We start from the raw sequence: 24,655 nt of genomic DNA, 5'->3' as shown, positions 1-24,655 counted from the left end.
GCTTACTAAAGTAAGCAGCTCCTATTGCTTGAACAAACGCCGCAGTATTAGAAGGATAGCGTTACCGGAAATCTCCGGTAACGCTATCCTTCTAACACCGAAATTATGGGTGACAGGTCCTCTTTAATCAGTCCATTGATTTTGTCCACGCGGAGCAGACATAGGACAAAAGATGGGTGCTGGTCACATGTCCACATCACATGTCCTGCATCTGCCTGGGCAGGTCATGTGATCATTACTATGTTTGGCTGTAGTCAGTTGGGTGCAGTGCATCCAGTATGGCCTGTGTTGTGGTGAGACATCATCTCAGTGAGGTAATGTGCAGGGATGGCAGTTACACATCATTACTATGGTAACAGAGCATGACAGTCTGTTACATCATCACAGGGAGCAGAGCATAAGGTGGAGGAGGAGTTACTGAGTGCGGTGGCATCATCTAGAAAAGTCAGATGTAATTTGGTTGTATAAATTCACAAAGGTAGAGAGTTTAACACTGAAATCAATCTTTCCTCACTTCAGAATGTCCATTTCACTGCAATTGATGGTCCTGCATCCAGGTACATCACTTACCAGATCTCCTTCATTCTGAGGTGAGGAGAACTTGACTTCAATGCTCAGCTCTATGCCTCCATGGCTTTATACAACCAATTTACACCTCACTTCAAACTGACTGAGCCATGAAAGAAACATGAAACATGAAACAAGAAACATACTGGTAATGGTCAATTGGGTCAATTTCTGATGAGAGATTCCCTTTAAGCACTTTGTTATGCAATGTGCATAACACCAAAAGTGGGCCTCAATATGTATCCGCCTAGGCTGCTGCAGGCATTACTCCTTTGTATCATAGTCTTGGCTGACCAAAATAGATGAGAGAGTAAAATTGGAGTACCTAGCAAAGTGTGTGTACCTGATGAAGGTAGAATGTCCTATCCCACAATGCGTAGTTCTGCACAGGAATAAATCTGGCATAACTACATCCAAGGATACTTTTGGTGATTTTATGTTGTAAGTTTTTAAAGTATTCTATTCTATTAAAACATAATTTTTTAAATGTAGGTCACCCACACTTGCGTTGTTAATGCGTAAAGTTGATACTTCTGAGACCTGTTCACCATTTTTTTTATTGACATGTATTTATTATTCTCATCTCTCTGTTACTTCAACGGCTGATGATGGTTGACTTAATTAACTATTCATTATGTATATATCATGGTTTATCTCTATTCTTGTAACAATTCAGTTATTTTTTTCCATTGCTTCCAGACAATGAAGATCCTGATAGTGCAGTGGATGATCGTGATAGTGATTATCGAAGTGAGACTAGCAATAGTATCCCTCCCGCATACTATTCAACATGCCAGCCAAATGCCTCTGTTCATCAATACCCAGTGCGACATCAATACAGTTCTCATGGCTCATATACGGACTCAGTACACAGTTATGAAATGGATTTCTCTGACCATCGTCTTATCAGGTACAGACACTAACATGATAGTGCTCTAAATGTAAAAAAGCTGAACGTCATTATAAATTAATAACTGATGGATGGCAGGATGGAGGGGTGTGTGTGACCCCCTCTGACCTGTCTCCTCTCTCCCTGGATGGCAGGCGTTACGATAGTGCAGACTCTGCCACAAACGGGCGCAGTGATGTGGAGTCTGTCTCTGGTTCAAGCCACCTCACCAGTCGCCAGCATTCTCTGGAGAGCCGACAGTCACTAGACTTGTCTGATAGGTGGGTCAGTCCCAAAATGTTGCAGTGTGAGTGCTGCAGAGTTCTGTGCTCGTCCTATGCGCATGCCAAGACAGGCCGTAACCTATTATTTAGTCTCACAACCTCTTTGTGTATTAACAAGCCCAAGATTCCACCCAAAAGCCCAAGGTGCTCTTTCTTTGTCATTGACATTGAGAGTGACATTTGAAATTAACAATATGGGGGTTTCAGAATGGATTTTTGTCATTTATCTATTCACACGGTAAAAATCTAATCCTGAAAAGTGCAGTGATAAAATACACAATGTCTGTATGTTAGAATATGTTGAACGAGTTGGTCCTTTGACAGTTTTGCTTGTTTTCTTTATAAAAAATGCCTGTCAATCCTATTTAAACCCTCATTCCTGTAAAAGTGTCTTATAGTACCATTATTATCAAACACACATAAGTATGGAGCGTTTGTTTGCATTTGGAGTGCACATTATCAGTTGCAAAGAAACCTAACTTTAAACCAGTGACAAGCAAAGCTATGCAGCTGACACATGGGTACAGAGTTCTGTGAATGTAATTTATGTATTTGGTGAATATGTGAAGACAGGTGAATCCTGCATTGCCCATACTTTTACATTTAAAGAATAGAATGACCTGATATTTCTTCAGATAGATCTTGCAAACTGCCATGTACTAATAAACATTACCATGTACTATAGAACCCCCCAAAATGGTGCCCACATTTAATCATTAGCCTCCTATACATGTGTTTATTACAGTTCTATGCAAGCTCCAGGTGCTTCAGAGCTGTAAAACACAGTGTTAATCGGTATATGTCTCTGAAGTCATACAGAGGTTGCTGGTACTTTAGTATAGCATGGTGCAGTGGAAGCCATGTTCTCTTGAAAGTAAGCAGTGCTCCAACAAGACCCATGTGGGGACATTCAGAGTACTTACAGCTTATATCTGCTCACAGCATTAAGCCATAATGTAAAAATGATTTGATTATGTAAATGTAATTACAGTATATAATTGTATAGGAGATAATTCATTTTATTCTGTTTTATCCTAAATTCAGTAGCATTAATATTTTGAAAGTCTACTTGGCCTGTCATGGGGTGTGCATCTGTAAATCTGTCTGCATGCGCGCTTCAGGGTATTGCTTCATGTTGCAGGGATTTCATGTGTGATCCACATGGTTTTTATTTTGTTAAAAAAATCTTATAACATTATGGTAAATTCTAGATGTATAGCACATGAAAACACATGTTAACACATTTTAAAGGAAATCTACCATCAAAATCAACCTGGACACTTACTCATTGATCCAGACACTGTGGCTGTGGCAATCTTGTTATATTTGGTATCCATGGCCTCTTTCCTTCTAAAATCAACTTTTAAATCAACTTTTAAATCAACTTTCTACTAATGAGTGTGAGGGACAAGCCTAGTCCCTCTGTGATCTCGGTTTACAGGGTGTAACAGACGTTTGAAACAGCCTGTAAAGCCAGATCAGGATCATTAGCATAATTTCTAAAGTTGGAAAGAAGGAGGCCATGGATAACAAACATAAGAATATTACCACAGTCACAGTGCCTGGATCTACGAGTAGGTGTCCCTGGGTTATCATACTTGATTTTGATGGTAAATTTACTTTAAGTTGTATAGGATTCAGGGGGATATACACTTTTCAAACCAATTGGACTGTATAAAAAGTTGTCTACATATGAAAGTTAAACCAATAGGTTTATGTGTAGCTATCTATACATAAATGTCAAACCAGGCTGCACAACTTGTAGAACCAATATGTATGTATAACATCTGTCTACTAATAAAAGGCACAAACATGTTTACAAAGAAACTGTCTACAAATAAAGGTTGAATAGGTCTACAAGTACAGAAAAACAATTAATTTCATACAATAGCTAACAAATTTACATACATATAATATACCAAAACATGATACAAAATTTGTACTAAAATGTATGTATACAAAATACCTAGCACAATCCTAATGTACCAATAAAGCATTATACCCCCTGATCCCCCCCACTCCCTAAACCAATAGAATAGGGATCGACGACCATGTCAAAATCTAAAAGGAGGCAAAAAGGCCCATCATAAGACAAGTTCTCTTACAGAAATATACTTTTTTCTACTGTTCCGTAATCCTAGTCCTCCTTAAGCAGTATGGCCACACAACTTTGATCCCCCCCAACCCAACCCAGCCCAACCCTTTTTTTTAATAATATAATAAAATAAAAAATAACATTCCTATTAAGACCAACCTCTTAGCCAATGTACCATATCTTTTTTCCCTTCTGAAAGTACCCTCTCCTCACAGCCATCAATTTCTCATAGCTTTTACATCTCTGCAGTTTTACACAGAATTCCTCCCAAGACGGGGCCACTAAACTACCCCACTTAAGGGTAATAATCAGCCTAGCTATAAAAAGAATTTTATGAACTACTAACTTCTTCCCCCACTCTCCTTTCCTGATTTCATAAAGACTAAGAAGGGCAGACTGGATGGAGTAATTAACTCTCACCTTAAAGGTGGCCTCCAAGTAGTCGAATATCTTGCTCCAATAGTTACTTAATTTTTGGCATCCGAACACTACATGTGAAAAATCTGTGTTTTCCAGGAGACATCTCCGACACCAAGAATCTGTCTTAAGTTTCATTTTAAATAACCCATTAGGAGAATAATATAATTGATGAACAAAATTAAATTGAATCTATTGAATTCTATGGTTCCAAGACAGAGAGGACAGCCCGATGCCCCTATAGCAGTGGTGGCGAACCTATGGCACGGGTGCCAGAGGTGGCACTCGGAGCCCTTTCTGTGGGCACCCTTAACCCCAGCACAGAATTTACCAGATAGGAATCAAGGCTTCCTCTTGCAGTCCAAGACAGCCATGGACATGCTATATGATCAGTGCTTTTTTGAAGTGACGCCTACTTGGCTGCCAGGACTTTAGGAGGAGGGAGAAAGTATGGACAGAGATGGATAATCATTGGAGCCCTTGCTTTGGGTCCCCTGATTCTTCCTCTTCAGGGGACCCTGGAGGTTAACTTCAATCCAAATGTCTCCTGCATTCTATTGTATTGGTGTCCTCAGGACGCCAATACGATTGAAATTTATGGTACAGCAGAGATCAATAGGTTACTGCTCAAATTGTTATGTTGGCACTTTGCAACATAAAAGTGGGTTTTGGTTGCAGTTTGGGCACTCTGTATCTAAAAGGTTCGCCATGACTGCCCTATAGCATAACTTGATGCCCCAGTTGAACTTGCCACTTTTTAATAGAAGAGTGAACTACCCCTTTTTCAAACCTGTGATTTATATATTTATACATCTAAGAAATCACCTTATGCATTGCAGTAGTACTAATCAAATACTCAATACCTATATCCGTGCATAAAGTGAGTCTACTTTTATCCAAGACTGAATTCAAAGCGTGTTGAAGTTGAATAAACCTAAAGAAACCCGAATCCAACCCACTAAATTGAAGAAAAGTCATTAAAATAAATGTGAGTTACACAAAATTTGTGAAAAAAAACGAACCCCCTTTTTGATCCAGTACTCACTATCTGGAATAGAACTAAATTCCTCGAAATGGGAATTTTCCCATGTTGGGGAAAACCATAGAACCACATTTTTAAAATATTTTTAATAAATATCTTTGGATATTTGTTTTGAATGTTATAGAAAAGAAAGATTGTAAATGTTCCTTAAAAATATCAATGCCAGCAGTGGTTGATTAGGTGCACAATAGACTCTGGACTGTTCAATAAACCTGGTGAAAGTCCCTCTTTTCCCTACCACTACCCTCCCATACTACTTATCTTAGACAACACCACCTTTCTGTGTAAACAGGTTTACTTCTTGATAACTCCTAGTCAACTAGCATTCATTCAGATCACAGTATTGCAGTTTACTTTAGGCTCCACAGGTAAGTAGACTAATATATTTTTATTGACAAATAAGCTATGAAACATGTTAGTCACATGGACAGCAATAGCCAGATCTGAATACATCCTAATACTTGTTTTACACTACATTCTCCAAGATTGTCTTCAGCTACAAGCACTAAAACTTAAAGACAATATCCTTGGCTCTTATCGGGAGGATAGATTCGAAAGGTAGCAGCTAATTAAATTCTCAGGAAGAAAGTAGAGCACAGAGAAACACTTTTTTGTGTGGGCAGAAAATATAGCATCTATGTGAGTAAGCAATAGGCAGGGGTTCATAAAGTGACAGGGTCTGGTGTAGCAAGTAGTTGCAGGGAAAAAAGTACTTATTAAGTAGGTGGCAGAAGATCCATACTGGGTAACGGGGAACAAAAAATGCCCCAATGACTGCTCTGTGAAATATGGACTAGTGTGCTGTATTTCTCACAATAGACACCAAGAAGGTAGTAGGACTTACATGGGTTTATGGGTATCTATAATGCTTCTAAATTTTAGTTTAGGACAGCAGTTCAGCAGGGAAACAGGGATGCCTAGCATGATAAATAGCTACTGTTTGGTTCAGTATTTTATGGGCCGTATACTGCCATTTGAATAAAACAGTTGGTAAAGTACAGAGATGGATACAATATAGCAGGGGCATCTTGTGGCAACCAAGAGGGAATACAGAGTAGGAATGCTCTTTGTGGAAAGTATGGGCCATATAGCAATAACAAAAGAAAACTGTCTCATGCTATAGAGCTTTTTTTATTTATATAAAAATAAAACTAAACCTAAATAAAACTTATTATATATAATTTATATTGCACCATCATATTACACAGTGCCATACCGATCATGTATATTCCAGTTCTTTTAAATGGCAATACATATACAAACCTTTATAAGCATTCATATTAGATTATTTGTATTGTATTGTGTTGTGCTATGCAGAAATCTGACATTTACTTAAATTGTCATTTGTACATTCATTTTGAATTTATCATATCTGTATAAGCAGAAATCTAAAGAAAAATCAGTGGATCAATGTTTATATTTTGGCAAGTGCATTAGTGGTTTGTTATTGGTCTGTGATTTTGAAGTAATGGAAAACCCAAGAGATGCTGCAGTTAGTTTACTTTTTTCCTTTCATACTTCTGCCCCCATTTTCTAATTTCTGTAGCCCCACTGGAAGCAGTCGCTATGCATCATCAGGAGAACTCAGCCGGGATTCAACACAGCTTAGTGATGACTTTGACCCAGAGAATGACAGTCTCCAGGGTTCAGAAATAGAAGAGGAGAGGGACAGAGACTCTTATCATTCCTGTCATAGTTCTGTCAGTTATCGAAAAGATTCTCCAAACTGGGAGGGAGAAGAATGCCCTGAAGGCTACAGTGGAGAAGAAGATGATGATGAAGGAGGGTACCCTGATAGGGGACAGCTTTCAGATAGAGAGCTTTATGATGATGAACTTCAAGATGAAGAAGATGAAGATGGAAAAATGAGATATAATTTAGAAGACTCTTTGTATCTGTCAGGAGAGTCTAAAGAAAAGACTCCACCCGAGATCCCAGTGGAGAAGGATAGGTCCCCAGAAGTTGCTCTAGAGGATGATGCAGTACCGGCTCCACCTGAGGTCCAAGAGCCAGTAACAGAGAGGTAAATGTAGTTGATTACTATTGAGTACTTATCTGGCAAAATTAATTAACAAATTTTCCATCAAATACAATTTAGTAAATTATATCAATTTATAAAATGCAGAAATGCTAAATATTTTAAAGCTTAACTAAACTTGTTAAACTCTTTCTAGTAGGAATTTAAGTCCCTTATATAAAACTTGTAGTACATAGATCTGCAGGGGTTTAAACTTTAGCCTCCTCTCTTTATGTTTCTGCTCTGTGTCCTTTTTGCCCTTTAACATATAAAGTGGCAAAAAATGAAAAATAGTACAAAACCTTCACACTTTTAGCATCAACTTGTCTGTAACAACCCTTACAAAAAAATATATTTTTTTACCCACATGGTGAAAAAAAAGACCAAATTAAAGACCAAAGCTCAAGTAAATTGAAATTTTTCCCCATCTCACCTTGCAAAAAAACATAAAACTGTGCAAAACAGTACCAATGAAAAGTGTAATTTGTTGCACAAAAAAGATCCCTTCACTTGGTGTGTCAACAAAATATGGTACGCACCTTGGCAAGCCAATCTGTAGACCTTAGTTGGAGAGGAGAAAAGCTGAGCTAACAGAAGAGTGAGCATAATCCTACCATGGGGCCCAGATAGCCAGAAATGTATTGTTTAGAATAGAAGTGAGCTTTTCATTGTTAATTTAAAAATTTAATTTCCACTTCTACCTAGAGAAATTAATTCCAGGTTTCCTCCAAGCCGTAGCTATAGTTTTTTGGCAACTGGAAAAAAAGGAAATTAGCTGTTTTGAGGCTTGGTAGATACAGTTACACTTCTCAGTAGCAGCACCTCTCGACTATTTAGTGAGATAATATCCTGTAACATAATAAATTAGGTTAGAGTCTTAATTCCACAAAGATGTAGCTCTAGGGCAAGACCAGCAGATTTGAAGTATCACTCACCACAGAACAGCCTTTCATGCAGTTTGGATAGTATCCAGGCAATTCTAGTTGGACCAAGTACCCCCACAAGACTTTAAAGGGGTATTCCCATCACAGCAAATTGTTATTGTTTGTATGGTGAAAAGTTATGCAATTTTTCAATATACTTTCTCTATCAATTCCCAACGGTTTTCTAGATCTCTGCTTGCTGTCATTCTATAGAAAGCTTCTATGTTTACTTCCAGTGGACAGAAGTGTGACCATGGTCACACAGGTGCACCGGTGACCCTCAGCTCTGATTACTTTATATGATAATAAAGTACACCGTGCACCGGTGTGACCATGGTCAGATTTCTGTCCACTGCAAGTAAATATAGACGCTTTCTAAAGAAGGACAGCAAGCATAGATCTAGAAAACCATGAGTAATTGACACAGAAAGTATATTGGAAAATTCTATAACTTTTTATCATAAAAACATTAACATTCATTTGCTGAAATGGGAATACGCCTATAAGTACTGTCTATTGCTTTAAATAATGGCATTGCTTGTGACTTGACTTGGGTACATAGAGGGTCTTTTATAATTTATAATCCCAAGTCTGATTCTTATTTACCAACATAATTCAATTATGTCCTATGTGTAGATTGAACAAAGTCTGAAAGAATATGCATGATAAGGCCCATTGCATGTTAAAATGTATGTTTCAAAGGTTGTAATGATTCAGGGATTTTGTATTCGTTACAAAGGGGTGATTAAAGTGGACATACCTACAATGCTCTGAGGAGGCCATCTCAAAATTCTTCTGCAATGACAAAATGTGGACACATCCCAAGGGAGAGAAGATGGTAAATTTTATGCTGTCCAATTTTTGTCTAGGGCCTGAAGGCCCCAGGAGACTCTGGGTTAGGAGGGAATAGTGGGGTGTATAAAAGAGAAGGGTAAATGTGGTGATATAAGGCCTGCAGACAATTTGAGGATGTTCTATATTAGACTAGACAGTCCATGTGTCTCATTGTTATAAAAAAGAATACTTTGAATGTTGATCCAGTTTGAGAGCAATAGTCAAGTTTAGTACCCAAGACTCCAGACAAAGATCTGCACCTGGACAGTTGCGAGAGAAGATTGGGAAGGCATGTAATGAGGAGAGAAGGAGCACGTTTTCCATAAACATACATAATTTGCTGTGGTATGACGTAGCCTCAATCCCTCAACCCATCACATCTTGCCTATCAATAACACACAGAAAAATGGTGATTTTCAAAATCTCCCACCGTACACTGAACTATAAATTATTTGAATGCTATTGTTATAAAATATTCTTATTAGCCATTTGTATAATGCATTAAAATTTTCTCATTTCAATCAGTTACAGAGATGAGAGCTCCGGCATGTCTAGAGCAAAATCAAACTGGCTTAGGGCATTCAACAAGGTGCGGATGCAACTACAAGAGGTATGTGTTATGAATGCAATTCTAAATATGGTTTTCCATCTTCAATAGTCCGTATAATATAGAGTAGTTCAACAGTGGTTAAAAATTGTTTCATATAGATTTTTTAGCTTTGCTGCTTAATAATCCCATCACCTTTTCTTTTACCCTGTCTGACTGGTATTTTTGGTTTTATCATTATTTTATTTTTATTTCTTTGTGTCATTTTGTGATTTTTTCCATTCAGAATGGCTCCTTCTGTGCACCCCTTCCCTGTTCACACTCTCATCTTAAACATCAGTTTGTCTCACTGGCAGGGGCCAAAGATATCCTTCACAGGTAGGTAAGGAGTTAGTGACCTATATTTAGATAAATCTAGTATATAATCAGTCATAATTTGACAATTATTTTAGTAATATTTAAGTTACATTTAGTTTGGAGGAAAAATGTGAGGATAAGTAAGCTGTCACTATAAGGTATGTGCTTAGGAAAAGTATTAGCTTCTCTCACGGATGATACCTTACAGCAAACACTATCCTAACCATTACTTACTTATTTGGGGACATTTACTTACGTCTATAATGCACAGTGTGGCAATTCATTAAGATAATGCGCAATAAATCATTAATTTGGCTCTTCCCCGCACTGGCCTGATAGAGTTAATCTTTTTTGTGGTACATCTTTAACATAGGGTGGGCAACACAATTTTAAAGTTAAATACGGCACTCAGTCCGAATCAGTCGGACTGTCCGACGGCATGCCTAATTAGTGTCGCTTGGAAGCCGGCGCAGCTTCGCCACAAAAGGGTCGTGTGTAGAGATGAGCGAGTATTTCGCCAGCTCGAGAAAATGGCATCTCCCGCCGTTGTGATTTTTGGCGGCCAGAAACAGAGCCAATCACAAGCCAGGAGACTCTGCACTCCACCCAGCATGACGTGGTACCCTTACACGTCGATAGCAGTGGTTGGCTGGCCTGATCATGTGACCCTGGAATAGACTAGCCCCTGCCCGAGCTGCTCGGATCATTCTCTGTCTGGATGCTGCTAGGGAGAGAGCTGCTGCTGGTCAGGGAAAGCGTTAGGGTGTTCTATTAGAATAGTGTTAGGCAGGAGTGATTCGACAAGAACCCAACAGCCCTTCTTATGGCTACAATAACGTTATATATATTTTTTTTATTTGCTTGTGGCTGGGCTTGCTGCCACTAGTAGTGCAGCTAGTACCATATTGTGAGTAATTTGCTGGGAGACTTGCGACCGTTGTGTTTAGCTCTTAGTGACACACATATCCACCTCATACACCGAAGTGGGACAATTTATTAGGGGTTTGATTTGAATTAGGCACAGTCTGCTGATTTTTTTTTTTTTTACGTTTATTTCTTTTTATAACTCAAAGTCATCAGGCACAGCACAAAATCCAGTTGTGTGCTGTCAGTGTAGGTTAGAAACTAGCCATAGCAATAGGATAGCATCGTTTTGTTTAAAAAAAAAAAAAAAAAAAAAATGTTGAAAATGTTTAACCCGAGGGCTAGGGGTAGAGGACGAGGGCGTGGACGTGGGCGTCCAACTACTGCAGGGTTTAGAGGCCGTGGTCCTGGGCGGGGTGAGACACCACCTGCTGATGAGGGAGCAGGGGAACGCCGCAGAGCTACACTCCCTAGGTTCATCATGTCTCAAGTTACTGGGACTCGTGGTAGAGCACTGTTGAGGCCAGAACAGTGCGATGTCGTGGATTGCGGACAATGCTTCTAGCCATTTGTCCACCAGTCAGTCTTCCACACAGTCCATCCATGTCACCGAAATCAGCACTCCTCCAGCTCCTCCGCCTCAGCCTCCTACCCCCCAGTCTGCCCCCTCCCAGCAAAAATTTGCATTTGAACCGGCATACTCTGAGGAACTGTTTTCTGGACCCTTCCCACAGTCACAAACCACTTGTCCGGTTGCTGCTGAGCTATTTTCCGATGCCCAGGTTTTCCACCGGTCGCAGTCTGTGGGTGAGGATGACATTATTGACGTAGTGGAAGAAGTGTGTAAAGAGGTGTCGGACGATAAGGAGACACAGTTGTCAGACAGTGGTGAAGTTGTTGTCAGGGCAGGAAGTCCGATTGGGGGAGCAGACTGAGGGATCGGAGGATGATGAGGTGACAGACCCAAGCTGGGTTGATAGGCCGGGTGAACACAGTGGTTCTGAGACGGAGGCGAGTCCTATACCAAAACAGGTTGGAAGAGGCAGTGGTGGGGCCAGACGGAGAGGCACTGCCAGAGTTGGTGCATCAGCGCCAAATGTTTCACGTAGTCAAGCTCCCGTGGCGAGGGCTAGATTTTCAGAAGTCTGGAGGTTCTTAAAAGAAACACCGGATGACCGACGGACTGTGGTGTGCAACCTGTGCCAAACCAGGATCAGCAGGGGTTCCACCACTACTAGCTTAACTACCACCAGTATGCGCAGGCATATGAATGCTAAACACCCCAATCAATGGCACCAAGCCCATTCACCTCCGGCCAGGCACACCACTGCTCCTTCCCCTGTGTCATCTGCTAGTCAGCCCCCTGCCCAGAACCCCGGCCCAAACACCTCCCATGCGAAAACCCAATTTTCGCCTCCACGATCCTCCACAGCATCCACCAGCGTTCAACTCTCCATACCCCAGACGCTGGAGCGCAAAAGGAAGTATAGTGCAACCCACCCACACGCCCAAGCCCTCAATGTCCACATCTCCAAACTGCTTAGCCTGGAGATGCTGCCCTATAGGCGGGTAGAGACCGAAGCCTTTCGAAACCTCACGGCGGCGGCCACTCCTCGGTATTTGGTCCCCAGCCGCCACTACTTTTCCCGTTGTGCCGTCCCAGCCCTGCACAAGCACGTGTCAGACAACATCATCTGTGCCCTGACCAACGCCGTTTCTGACAAGGTCCACCTGACCACGGACACGTGGACGAGTGCTGCCGGGCAGGGCCACGATATATCGCTCAAGGCACATTGGGATAACTTGTTGGAGGCTGGGACCGAGTCTGAGCCTGGGGCTGGTCATATACTGCCGACGCCGAGGATTGCGGGGCCTACCTCGGTCCAGGTCTCAAAGGCCTACTATGCCTCCTCCTCCTCCCACCCCTCCTCCACCACCTCCTCCGAATTACCATCCGTGGCGCCATCAGTCGGTAGCTTTAGGCACAGCAGCAGTGCCATCGTTAAGCGACAGCAGGCGGTGCTCAAACTGCTGAGCCTAGGCGATAAAAGGCACACCGCCCCAGAGCTATTACAGGGCATCACGGTGCAGACTGATCTGTGGCTGGCAACGCTGAACCTGAAGCCAGGTATGGTTGTGTGTGACAACGGCCGTAACCTGGTGGCGGCCCTGCAACTCGGCAGACTGACACATGAGCCATGCCTGGCCCATGTGTTAAATCTCATAGTTCAGCGTTTCCACAAAGACATACCCCAATCTGTTTGATTTGCTCACGAAGGTGTGCCGCCTCTGTGCGCATTTCAGGAAGTCCAGCACAGATGCTGCCACTCAGGGCAGTGCAGCGCCGCCTCCAACTGCCCGCTCACCGACTGATTCCCGGTCTGTTTCTCAGTGCATATCGGAGGAGGTGGAGGAGGATGAGGAGGAAGAGGAGGAGAATGTTGGCGAGACAGAAGAGGGGACCATTGTTCAGTCCTTCACTGTTCAGCATGTATGGGCAGAAGAAGAGTTGGAGGAAATGGACAGTCAGGCCAGTGAGGGGAGTGAATTCTTGCGCGTTGGGACTCTGTCGCATATGGCAGATTTCATGCTAGGCTGCCTATCCCGTGACCCTCGCGTTCAAAGAATTTATTCCAGCACCGATTACTGGGTATTCACTCTCCTGGACCCACGGTACAAGCAAAATCTTTCCACTCTCATCCCTGGAGAGGAAAGGAGTGTGAGAATGCATGAATACCAGCAGGCCCTGGTGCACAAGCTGAAACAGTATTTCCCTTCTGACAGCGCTAGCGGCAGAGGGCGTACTTGTGCGGGGGAGAGTAGGTGAGCAGGCAGCTTGTCCAGCACTGGCAGGGGTACGCTTTACAAGGCCTTGGCCAGTTTTATGTCACCCCAGCAAGACACTGTCACCTGTCCCCAGTCTCGGCAGAGTAGGGTTGATCTTTACAGAAAGATGGTGAGGGAGTACATAGCTGACCATACCATCGTCCTAAATGATCACACAGCTCCCTACAACTACTGGGTTTCAAAGCTGGACATGTGGCACGAACTGGCGCTGTACGCCTTGGAGGTTCTTGCCTGCCCTGCCGCTAGCATGTTGTCCGAGCGGGTTTTCAGTGCAGCTGGTGGCAACATCACCGATAAGCGTACACGCCTGTCGACTGACAGCGCTGACGCTTATCAAGATGAATAAAGCCTGGATTTCTCAGGATTTCCATTCTCCACCAGGTGAAAGAAGCTCACCTGAATAATGTATCACTCCTCCTCCTCATTGTCCTCCTTCTCCTCCTCTTTGTACACTAAAGCAGAGGAAACTGGCTATTTTTTGCCAGGGCCAACTGGCTCTAGCTATAGTACTCTATGTATTTAATTTTTATGGAGGACCACCTACCTGCTCCTCTGGTTTGAAAACTTTTTTTGGACTGCAACATACAGGCACTATCCAAATTAAAAATTGTCTCCATAGCAGCCTCCACACGTTGTCTCCATTGCTACCTCCACACGTCGTCTCCATTGCTACCTCCACACGTCATCGCCATAGCTGCCTCCAAAAGTCGTCCATATAGCTGCCTCCATCCATGGTCCCCTTATCAAACGAGCTGTGTCTGGCAGAATTTTGGGTTGTTTTCATGGCTTCCACAAACTTGTTAACTTTGTCGCCACCCTGCTGTGTTATCCACAAAATATACTGGCAAACTTTTATCATTTACCAATATTATTTCAGCGCTTCTTGCGCATCTGTTTACATTCCCCTCACCCGCCATAACCCAAACTTATAAGAACACTACTACACTTGATCTTATACAAAAAGGTTCTTAGAAGTGCTGTTTGAAGAGTATCCGAGAGACAGGGGCTTGGATAGACGAAAGCTCGCCTGGCAGCGGAGCGCCAGCTCCATCCCAAGATCCAACCAACATAGTTTTAACTGCAGCACCTTTAATCTACTACTACTTCACGGCCTCCATGCATCGTCCCCTTATCAAACGAGCTGTTTCAGGCAGAATTTTCAGGTTTTACACCAGATACATAGTGGAACTCGGCCCATCTGTCGCCGCCATGCTGGAGATCTGAAGTTGCAATCATAGCAGCGCAATATGGATGCCCCATACTGTCGCTCTTAATCATGGAACCATTTCCGAAAAAACAATTAAACATAGAACCACTATGCTATTCCATTAGTCCTAGGTGAAATATTCAAACGACCCGGCCTGCTTTGAAAATTACAATTTTTTCAAAGTAAACGCTTCTGGCACCTAGGCCCATTTTGGGTGGGGAGGAGCCGAGAGACGGGCTTGGACAGGCGAAAGCTTGCCTGGCAGCGGACCGCCGGCTCCATCCCAAGATTAGGCAGCCTCAGAGGCATCCATGCATGCTGCCCCTGCTGTTTCCTGTCCATTTTGCCTCCACGATCCTCCACAGCGTCCACCAATGTCTCCATGCGCAACTTTCAACTCTCTATACCCCAGACGCTGGAGCACGAGAGGATATGCAGCACATCGTCCCCTTATCAAACGAGCTGTGTCAGGCTCATTTTTCGGGTGTTTCACCAGATACGTTATGGAACTTGGTCACTATGTTGCCACCATGCTGTGTTATCGACTAAATATACCGTCAACCTTTTGTTCACATAGGAAATCATTTCAGCGCTTCTTGCTCACCTCCTTTGGTGAAGTCCATTTAGGGTATGTCGCCATGACACTCTAGCCTGCCGCTGCCTCTGCATGCCATCCCCTATAGCAGTGATGGCGAACCTTTTAGATACAGAGTGCCCAAACTGCAACCAAAACCCACTTTTATGTTGCAAAGTGCCAACATAACAATTTGAGCAGTAACCTATTGATCTCTGCTGTACCATAAATTTCAATCGTATTGGCGTCCTGAGGACACCAATACAATAGAATGCAGGAGACATTTGGATTGAAGTTTACCTCCAGGGTCCCCTGAAGAGGAAGAATCAGGGGACCCAAAGCAAGGGCTCCAATGATTATCCATCTCTGTCCATACTTTCTCCCTCCTCCTAAAGTCCTGGCAGCCAAGTGGGTGTCACTTTAAAAAAGCACTGATCATATAGCATGTCCATGGCTGTCTTGGACTGCAGGAGGAAGCCTTGAGTCCTATCTGGTAAATTCTGTGCTGGGGTTAAGGGTGCCCACAGAAAGGGCTCCGAGTGCCACCTCTGGCACCCGTGCCATAGGTTCGTCACCACTGCCCTATAGTGTCAGGGTCAATTATTGCATGCTTTAGATGCTATCTAGCCTCATTCGGTCACTCTGTCATGGCCATGCTGTTGCCCATAATTTTGGCATAATGGTGTGATTAAGCAGCCTCAGAGGCATCCATGCATGCTGCCCCTGCTGTTTCCGGTCCATTTCCGTGGTGTTTCCATCCTTTTCTGAGGTTCACTGGTGTTTGGCCAAGCTTCCCTGTGCAGAGCCTTGGTCCCCTTGAAAAATGCTCGAGTCTCCCATTGACTTCAATGGGGCTCGTTATTCGAGACGAGCACTCGAGCATTTTAGTGCTCGCTCATCTCTAGTCACGTGCAACACAATCCCAGTGCAGACACCTCTTAAATACTTGGTCTATCTAGATGATATCCTGGTGTTATCCGTAGATATTGAGTCCCATCGGACCAATGTACGGCAAGTTCTCAGGCGCCTAAGGGCCATTCGCCTATATGCCAAGCTCGAGAAGTGCCTATTCCATCAGAAGAGTTTTCCATTCCTAGGATATATTATCTCAGACAAGGGACTACAGGTGGATCCTGCAAAGTTGTCTACTGTACTTCAGTGGCAGCGTCCAGTGGGACTTCGAGCTATAAAGAAATTCCTGGGTTTCACGAATTACTACCGGCAGGTTATTCCACATTTCTCCTCCCTGGTACCTCGCATTGTGGCTCTGACCAAGCTCTGATCTCCGGTGGTGGAGGAAGCTTTCAGTAAGTTGAAGTCTGCCTTTTCATCAACCGGCCTGATACTGAGAAACTGTTGCTGCTAGAGGTTGATTCCTCATCTGTTGGTGCTGGAGCCGTTCAACAGAATGTTGAATCCACATTCAATTTCTGTAGCCCCACTGGAAGCAGTCGCTATGCATCATCAGGAGAACTCAGCCGGTGATTTCTTCTGTCAGTGACCAGCATCTATATAGTATTCAGTAATACCCTGATTGCTCCTGTCAGTGACCAGCATCCGTATAGTGTTCAGTAATAAAGTGATTTCTCCGATCAGTGACCTTCGTCCGTATAGTGTCCTGTAATACTGTGATTGCTCCTGTCAGTGACCAGCATCCCTATACTGTTCAATATTACTGTGATTCCTCCTGTCACTGAATAACATCCAGTAATACAGTAATTGCGACATACCCTGTCAGTGACCAGCGTCCGTATAGTGTCCAGTGATACCGTGATTGCTCCTGTCAGTGACCAGTGTCCATATAGTGTGCAGTAATATAGCGATTGCTCTGGTCAGTGACCAGCGTCCCAATAGTGTTCAATATTACTGTGATTCCTTCTGTCACTGAATAACATGAGTGAGCACCAAAATGCTCGGGTGCTCGTTATTCAAGACAAACTTTTTCCGATGCTCGAGTGATCGTCTCGAATAACGAGCCCCATTGAAGTCAATGGGAGACTCGAGCATTTTTCAAAGGGGACCAAGGCTCTGCACAGAGAAGCTTAGCCAAACACCTGGGAACCTCAGAAAAGGATGGAAACACCACGGAAATGGACAGGAAACAGCAGGGGCTACATGGATGCCTCTGAGGCTGCTTAATCGCACCATTATGCCAAAATTATGGGCAACAGCATGGCCATGACAGAGTGACCGAATTACGCTAGATAGCATCTAAAACATCCAATAATTGACCCTGACACTATAGGGGACGGCATGCAGAGGCAGCGGCAGCAACGGCAGGCTAGAGAGTGTCATGGCGACTTACCCTAAATGGACTCAGGCTTCAAACCAATGGGTGGCAGAGAGGAACCAAAGTAGGTGAGCAAGAAGCGCTGAAATGATTTCCTATGTGAACAAAAGGTTGACGGTATATTTAGTCGATAACACAGCATGGTGGCGACATAGTGACCAAGTTCCATAACGTATCTGGTGAGACACCCGAAAAATGAGCCTGACACAGTTCTTTTGATAAAAGGACGACATGTGGAGGCAGCCATGGAGACGACTTCCATGATTAAGAGCGACAGTATGGGGCATCCATATTGCGCTGCTATGATTGCAACTTCAGATCTCCAACATGGCGTCGACAGATGAGCCGAGTTCCACTATGTATCTGGTGAAACACCTGAAAATTCTGCCTGACACAGCTCGTTTGATAAGGGGATGATGTGCTCCTTATCCTCTCGTGCTCCAGCGTCTGGGGTATAGAGAGTTGAAAGTTGCGCATGGAGACATTGGTGGACGCTGTGGAGGATCGTGGAGGCAAAATGGACAGGAAACAGCAGGGGCAGTATGCATGGATGCCTCTGAGGCTGCCTAATCTTGGGATGGAGCTGGCGGTCCGCTGCCAGGCGAGCTTTCGCCTGTCCAAGCCCCTGTCTCTCGGCTACTCCCCAAACAGCACTTCTAAGAACCTTTTGTATAAGATCAAGTGTAGTAGTGTTCTTATAAGTTTGGGTTATGGCGGGTGAGGGGAATGTAAACAGATGCGCAAGAAGCGCTGAAATAATATCGGTGAATGATAAAAGTTTGCCAGTATATTTTGTGGATAACACAGCAGGGTGGCGACAAAGTTAACAAGTTTGATGTGGAAGCCATGAAAACAACCCAAAATTCTGCCTGACACAGCTCGTTTGCTAAGGGGCCGATGTATGGAGGCAGCTATATGGACGATTTTTGGAGGCAGCTATGGCGATGACGTGTGGAGGTAGCAATGGAGACAACGTGTGGAGGCAGCTAAAAAGACGACGTGTAGAGGCAGCTATGGAGACAATTTAATTTGGATAGTGCCTGTATGTGGAAGTCCAAAAAAGTTTTCAAACCAGGGGAGCAGGTAGGTGGTCCTCCATAAAAATTAAATACATAGAGTACTATAGCTAGAGCCAGTTGGCCCTGGCAAAAAATAGCCAGTTTCCTCTGCTTTAGTGTACAAAGAGGAGGAGAAGGAGGACAATGAGGAGGAGAAGTGCATAAATTATTCAGGTTGAGCTTCCTTCACCTGGTGGAGAATAGAAATCCTGAGAAATCCAGGCTTTATTCATCTTGATAAGCGTCAGCCTGTCAGTCGACAGGCGTGTACGCTTATCGGTGATGATGCCACCAGCTGCACTGAAAACCCGCTCGGGCAACACGCTAGCGGCAGGGCAGGCAAGAACCTCCAAGGCGTACAGTGCCAGTTCGTGCCACATGTCCAGCTTTGAAACCCAGTAGTTGTAGGGAGCCGTGTGATCATTTAGGACGATGGTATGGTCAGCTACATACTCCCTCACCATCTTTCTGTAAAGATCAGCCCTACTCTGCCGAGACTGGGGACAGGTGACAGTGTCTTGCTGGGGTGACATAAAGCTGGCCAAGGCCTTGTAAAGCGTACCCCTGCCAGTGCTGGACAAGCTGCCTGCTCGCCTACTCTCCCTTGCTACTTGTCCCGCAGAAGTACGCCCTCTGCCGTTAGCACTGTCAGAAGGGAAATACTGTTTCAGCTTGTGCACCAGGGCCTGCTGGTATTCATGCATTCTCACACTCCTTTCCTCTCCAGGGATGAGAGTGGAAAGATTTTGCTTGTACCGTGGGTCCAGGAGAGTGAATACCCAGTAATCGGTGCTGGAATAAATTCTTTGAACGCGAGGGTCACGGGATAGGCAGCCTAGCATAAAATCTGCCATATGCGCCAGAGTATCAACGCGAAAGAATTCACTCCCCTCACTGGCCTGACTCTCCATTTCCTCCTCCTCCAACTCCTCTTCTTCTGCCCATACACGCTCAACAGTGAAGGACTGAACAATGCTCCCCTCTTCTGTCTCGCCAATATTCTCCTCCTCTTCCTCCTCATCCTCCTCCACCTCCTCCGATATGCGCTGAGAAACATACCTGAGGGTGCTTTGGCTATCAACAAGGGAATCTTCTTCCCCAGTCTCTTGTGACGAGCGCAAAGCTTCCGACTTCATGCTGACCAGAGAGTTTTTCAACAGGCAAAGCAGCGGGATGGTGAGGCTGATGATGGCGGCATCGCCACTGACCATCTGTGTTGACTCCTCGAAGTTACTCAGCACCTGACAGATATCAGACATCCACGTCCACTCCTCATTGTAGACTTGAGGAAGCTGACTGACCTGACTACCAGTTCTGGTGGAAGTTGACATCTGGCAGTCTACAATCGCTCTGCGCTGCTGGTAAACTCTGGATAACATGGTTAATTTTGAATTCCACCTCGTGGGCACGTCGCACAACAGTCGGTGAGCGGGCAGTTGGAGGCGATGCTGCGCTGCCCTGAGAGTGGCAGCATCTGTGCTGGACTTCCTGAAATGCGCACAGATGCGGCGCACCTTTGTGAGCAAATCAGACAGATTGGGGTATGTCTTGAGGAACCGCTGAACTATGAGATTTAACACATGGGCCAGGCATGGCACATGTGTCAGTCTGCCGAGTTGCAGAGCCGCCACCAGGTTACGGCCGTTGTCACACAGAACCATCACAGATCAGTCTGCGCCGTGATGCCCTGTAATAGCACTTGGGCGGTGTGCTTTTAATCGCCTAGGCTCAGCAGTTTGAGCACCGCCTGCTGTCGCTTAGCGATGGCACTGCTGCTGTGCCTAGAGCTACCGACTGATGGCGCCATGCCCACGGATGGTAATTCGGAGGTGGAGGAGGGGTGGGAGGAGGAGGAGGCATAGTAGGCCTGAGAGACCTGGACCGAGGTAGGCCCCGCAATCCTCGGCGTCAGCAGTATATGACCAGTCCCAGGGTCAGACTCGGTCCCAGCCTCCAACAAGTTAGCCCAATGTGCCGTCAGGGAAATATAGTGGCCCTGCCCGGCAGCACTCGTCCACGGCGTTGGTCAGGGCACAGATGATGTTGTCTGACACGTGCTTGTGCAGTGCTGGGAAGGCACATCGGGAAAAGTAGTGCTGGCTGGCGACCGAATACCGAGGGGCGGCCAGCGCCTTGAGGTTTCAAAAGGCCTCGGTCTCTACCCGCCTATAGGGCAGCATCTCCAGGCTAAGCAGTTTGGAGATGTGGACGTTGAGGGCTTGGGTGTGTGGGTGGGTTGCACTATACTTCCTTTTGCGCTCTCTGGGGTATGGAGAGCTGAACGCTGGTGGATGCTGTGGAGGATCGTGGAGGCGAAGATGGGGGTTTTCGCACGGGAGGTGTTTTTGCCGAGGTCCTGGGCAGGGGGCTGACTAGCAGATGACACAGGGGAAGGAGCAGTGGTGTGCCCGGCCGAAGGTGAACAGGCTTGGTGCCATTGAGTGGGGTGTTTAGCATTCATATGCCTGCGCATACTGGTGGTAGTTAAGCTAGTAGTGGTGGAACCCCTGCTGATCCTGGTTTGGCACAGGTTGCACACCACAGTCGGTCAGTCTTCCGGTGTTTCTTTAAAGAACCTCCAGACTTCTGAAAATCTATCCCTCGACATGGGAGCTTGACTACGTGAAACATTTGGCGCTGATGCACCAGCTCTGGCCCTGCCTCTCCGTCTGGCCCCACCACTGCCTCTTCCAACCTGTTCTGGTATAGGACTCGCCTCCGTCTCAGAAGCACTGTGTTCACCCGGCCTATCAACCCAGCTTGGGTCTGTCACCTCATCATCCTCCGATCTCTCAGTCTGCTCCCCCCCCTCGGACTTCCTGCCCTGACAACAACTTCACCACTGTCTGACAACCGCGTCTCCTCATCGTCCGACACCTCTTTACACACTTCTTCCACTACGTCAATAATGTCATCATCACACACAGACTGCGACCGGTGGAAAACCTGGGCATCGGAAAATAGCTCAGCAGCAACCAGACAAGTGGTTTGTGACTCTGGGAAGGGTCCAGAAAACAGTTCCTCAGAGTATGCCGGTTCAAATGCCAAATTTTGCTGGGATGGGGCAGACTGGGGGGAAGGAGGCTGAGGTGGAGGAGCGCTGATATCGGTGACATGGGTGGACTGTGTGGAAGACTGACTGGTGGACAAATGGCTAGAAGCATTGTCCGCAATCCACGACATCACCTCTTCGCACTGTTCTGGCCTCAACAGTGCTCTACCACGAGTCCCAGTAACTTGAGACATGATGAACCTAGGGAGTGTAGCTCTGCGGCGTTCCCCTGCTCCCTCATCAGCAGGTGGTGTCTCACCCCGCCCAGGACCACGGCCTCTGACTCCTGCAGTAGTTGGACGCCCATGTCCACGCCCTCTACCCCTAGCCCTTGGGTTAAACATTTTCAAAATTAAAGTGTAAACTGTAAATTTTTTTTTTTTTTTTTAAACAAAACGATGCTATCCTATTGCTATGGCTAGTTTCTAACCTACACTGACAGCACACAACTGGATTTTGTGCTGTGCCTGATGACTTTGAGTTATAAAAAGAAATAAACGTAAAAAAAAAAAAAATCAGCAGACTGTGCCTAATTCAAATCAAACCCCTAATAAATTGTCCCACTTCGGTGTATGAGGTGGATATGTGTGTCACTAAGAGCTAAACACAACGGTCGCAAGTCTCCCAGCAAATTACTCACAATATGGTACTAGCTGCACTACTAGTGGCAGCAAGCCCAGCCACAAGCAAATAAAAAAAATATATATAACGTTATTGTAGCCATAAGAAGGGCTGTTGGGTTCTTGTCGAATCACTCCTGCCTAACACTATTCTAATAGAACACCCTAACGCTTTCCCTGACCAGCAGCAGCTCTCTCCCTAGCAGCATCCAGACAGAGAATGATCCGAGCAGCGCGGGCAGGGGCTAGTCTATTCCAGGGTCACCTGATCAGGCCAGCCAACCACTGCTATCGATGTGTAAGGGTACCACGTCATGCTGGGTGGAGTGCAGAGTCTCCTGGCTTGTGATTGGCTCTGTTTCTGGCAGCCAAAAATCACAACGGCGGGAGATGCCATTTTCTTGAGCTGGCGAAATACTCGTCCGAGCAACGAGCAGTTTCGAGTACGCTAATGCTCCAACGAGCATCAAGGTCGGACGAGTGTGTACACTCATCTTTAGTAATAAAGTGATTTCTCCTGTCAGTGACCAGCGTCCATATAGTGTCCAGTAATATCCTGATTGCTCCTGTCAGTGACCAGCGTCCATATAGTGTCCAGTATTACAGTGATTTCTCCTGTCAGTGACCAGTGTCCATATAGTGTCCAGTAATACTGTGATTGCGCCTGTCCGTGACCAGTGTTCATATAAGGTTCCAGTAATACAGTGATTGCGCCTGTCAGTGACCAGTGTTCATGTAGGGGCACATTTATTTACCTGTCCGAGTTGCGATCCCCGAGGTGCGTTCTCTGACGATGATGCACGGAGTCCACCTTTTTCTTCCCGGTTCATGCAAGTGCTTGCGACAAATTTGAATGTTAAATTCTGCGCTTAGTCTGAATCCATCGGAGGGTCCAACGGCCCGCCCTTCCGATTTGTGTTGCACGAAAGCCGACGCAATTGCGACACAATCCCTGGCGACCCCCGAATAGTCGGGAAACCCAATGCAAATGTGGCCGCGTGACCCTTAGTACATAAACCCCATAGTGTCCAGTAGTAGTCCGTGATTGCCCCTGTCAGTGACCAGCATCCGTATAGTGTCCAGTAATACAGTGATTTCTTCTGTCACTGAATAACATCCAGTAATTCAGTGATTGCTTCTGTGACTCAATTATATCCAGTAATACAGTGGTTGCTGTCACTGAATAACATCCAGTTATACCGTGATTGCTCTTGTCAGTGAATATTAGTTACTAGTGGTTTGGTACCTAAGAAAATAAAAGCTAAAAAAAAATCCCCAAAAAATTAACTTTACAAAAAAAAAAAAAAAAAAAAAAGGATTAGCCTTAGAACTTAGCTCTAGTTGGGATTTGGGGGTTCAAATTTAAAAAAAAAAGGAATTTATAGATATATAGTTGTAGTTATACCTTGTAGCTCTAGGTATATGTAAACACTTTTTGAATGTTTCTCAGAGAATGGCTCAGCGGATGTTTACTGCAGAGGAAGCCTATCCAATGATCTGTTCAGACACAGATACAGCAAATGAAATTGATGATGAACCTTCGTTCATTCTTCATCATCTAGTGACAACAATGAGCAAGAAGGCGCTCGAGGCTGAGTGAAAGTCAGCCACGTACCAGCAGTAATAACCCAGACTGGCTGTCCGCAGAATCATATGCCCCACAAATTCCAGATTTTCTTTCTGTGCTCTGCATTAAGATAAACACCAAAGGCTATTGTAAGGCAGATTTCTTTTCAGAAGACTTAATAAATCTAATAGTCCAACAAACAAATTTGTACGCTGGTCAATTTTTGGCTACACACCCTGAATCACTATGTTCGTGATAACATGTGGAAGCCAGTGAACCAGGCAGAAATGCTGACATTTTGGAGCCTTCTTTTGAACATGGACCTTGTAAAAAAGCCAACGATCAGATCATACTGGTCAACAGATGGATTGTGCGACACCCCTATGTATCCCCCTACGTATCGGGACGTGATGCCGCGCAAGCGCTTTGAGGCTATAACACTCTTCATTCATTACAGTGACAACTCACTATGTCCCACAGCAAGTGACCCCAGCCATGATCAGCTATTTAAAATTAGGCCTCTCATCAAGCATTTTAATTTAAGATTTGAAGAGGTGTATATGCCTGAAAAAAATTGGCAATTGACGAATCCCTAGTGTTGTTC

At 44.8% G+C, this 24,655-nt stretch overlaps 1 protein-coding gene across 13 annotated transcripts in view; it reads left to right on the top strand.

Moving 5' to 3' along the window:
- UNC13A (unc-13 homolog A) overlaps positions 1–24,655 on the top strand; it is a 256,890-nt gene that overhangs the window by 59,300 nt on the left and 172,935 nt on the right. For 9 of the 13 annotated variants that reach the window (XM_072113608.1, XM_072113606.1, XM_072113536.1 and 6 more), the window contains 4 exons: positions 1,267–1,477; positions 1,612–1,737; positions 6,841–7,317; positions 9,594–9,678. In XM_072113608.1, coding sequence (XP_071969709.1) covers positions 1,267–1,477; positions 1,612–1,737; positions 6,841–7,317; positions 9,594–9,678 — 899 coding nt within the window. The remainder of the gene's footprint in view (positions 1–1,266; positions 1,478–1,611; positions 1,738–6,840; positions 7,318–9,593; positions 9,679–24,655) is intronic. The other 4 variants (XM_072113592.1, XM_072113599.1, XM_072113585.1 and 1 more) reach the window with 1 other exon arrangement.

The sequence above is a fragment of the Engystomops pustulosus genome, chromosome 1 (assembly GCF_040894005.1).
Source record: "Engystomops pustulosus chromosome 1, aEngPut4.maternal, whole genome shotgun sequence".
NCBI lineage: Eukaryota > Metazoa > Chordata > Amphibia > Anura > Leptodactylidae > Engystomops > Engystomops pustulosus.
Note: the sequence above shows the minus strand (reverse complement) of the source record. Positions and strands in the feature narration are given on the sequence as shown.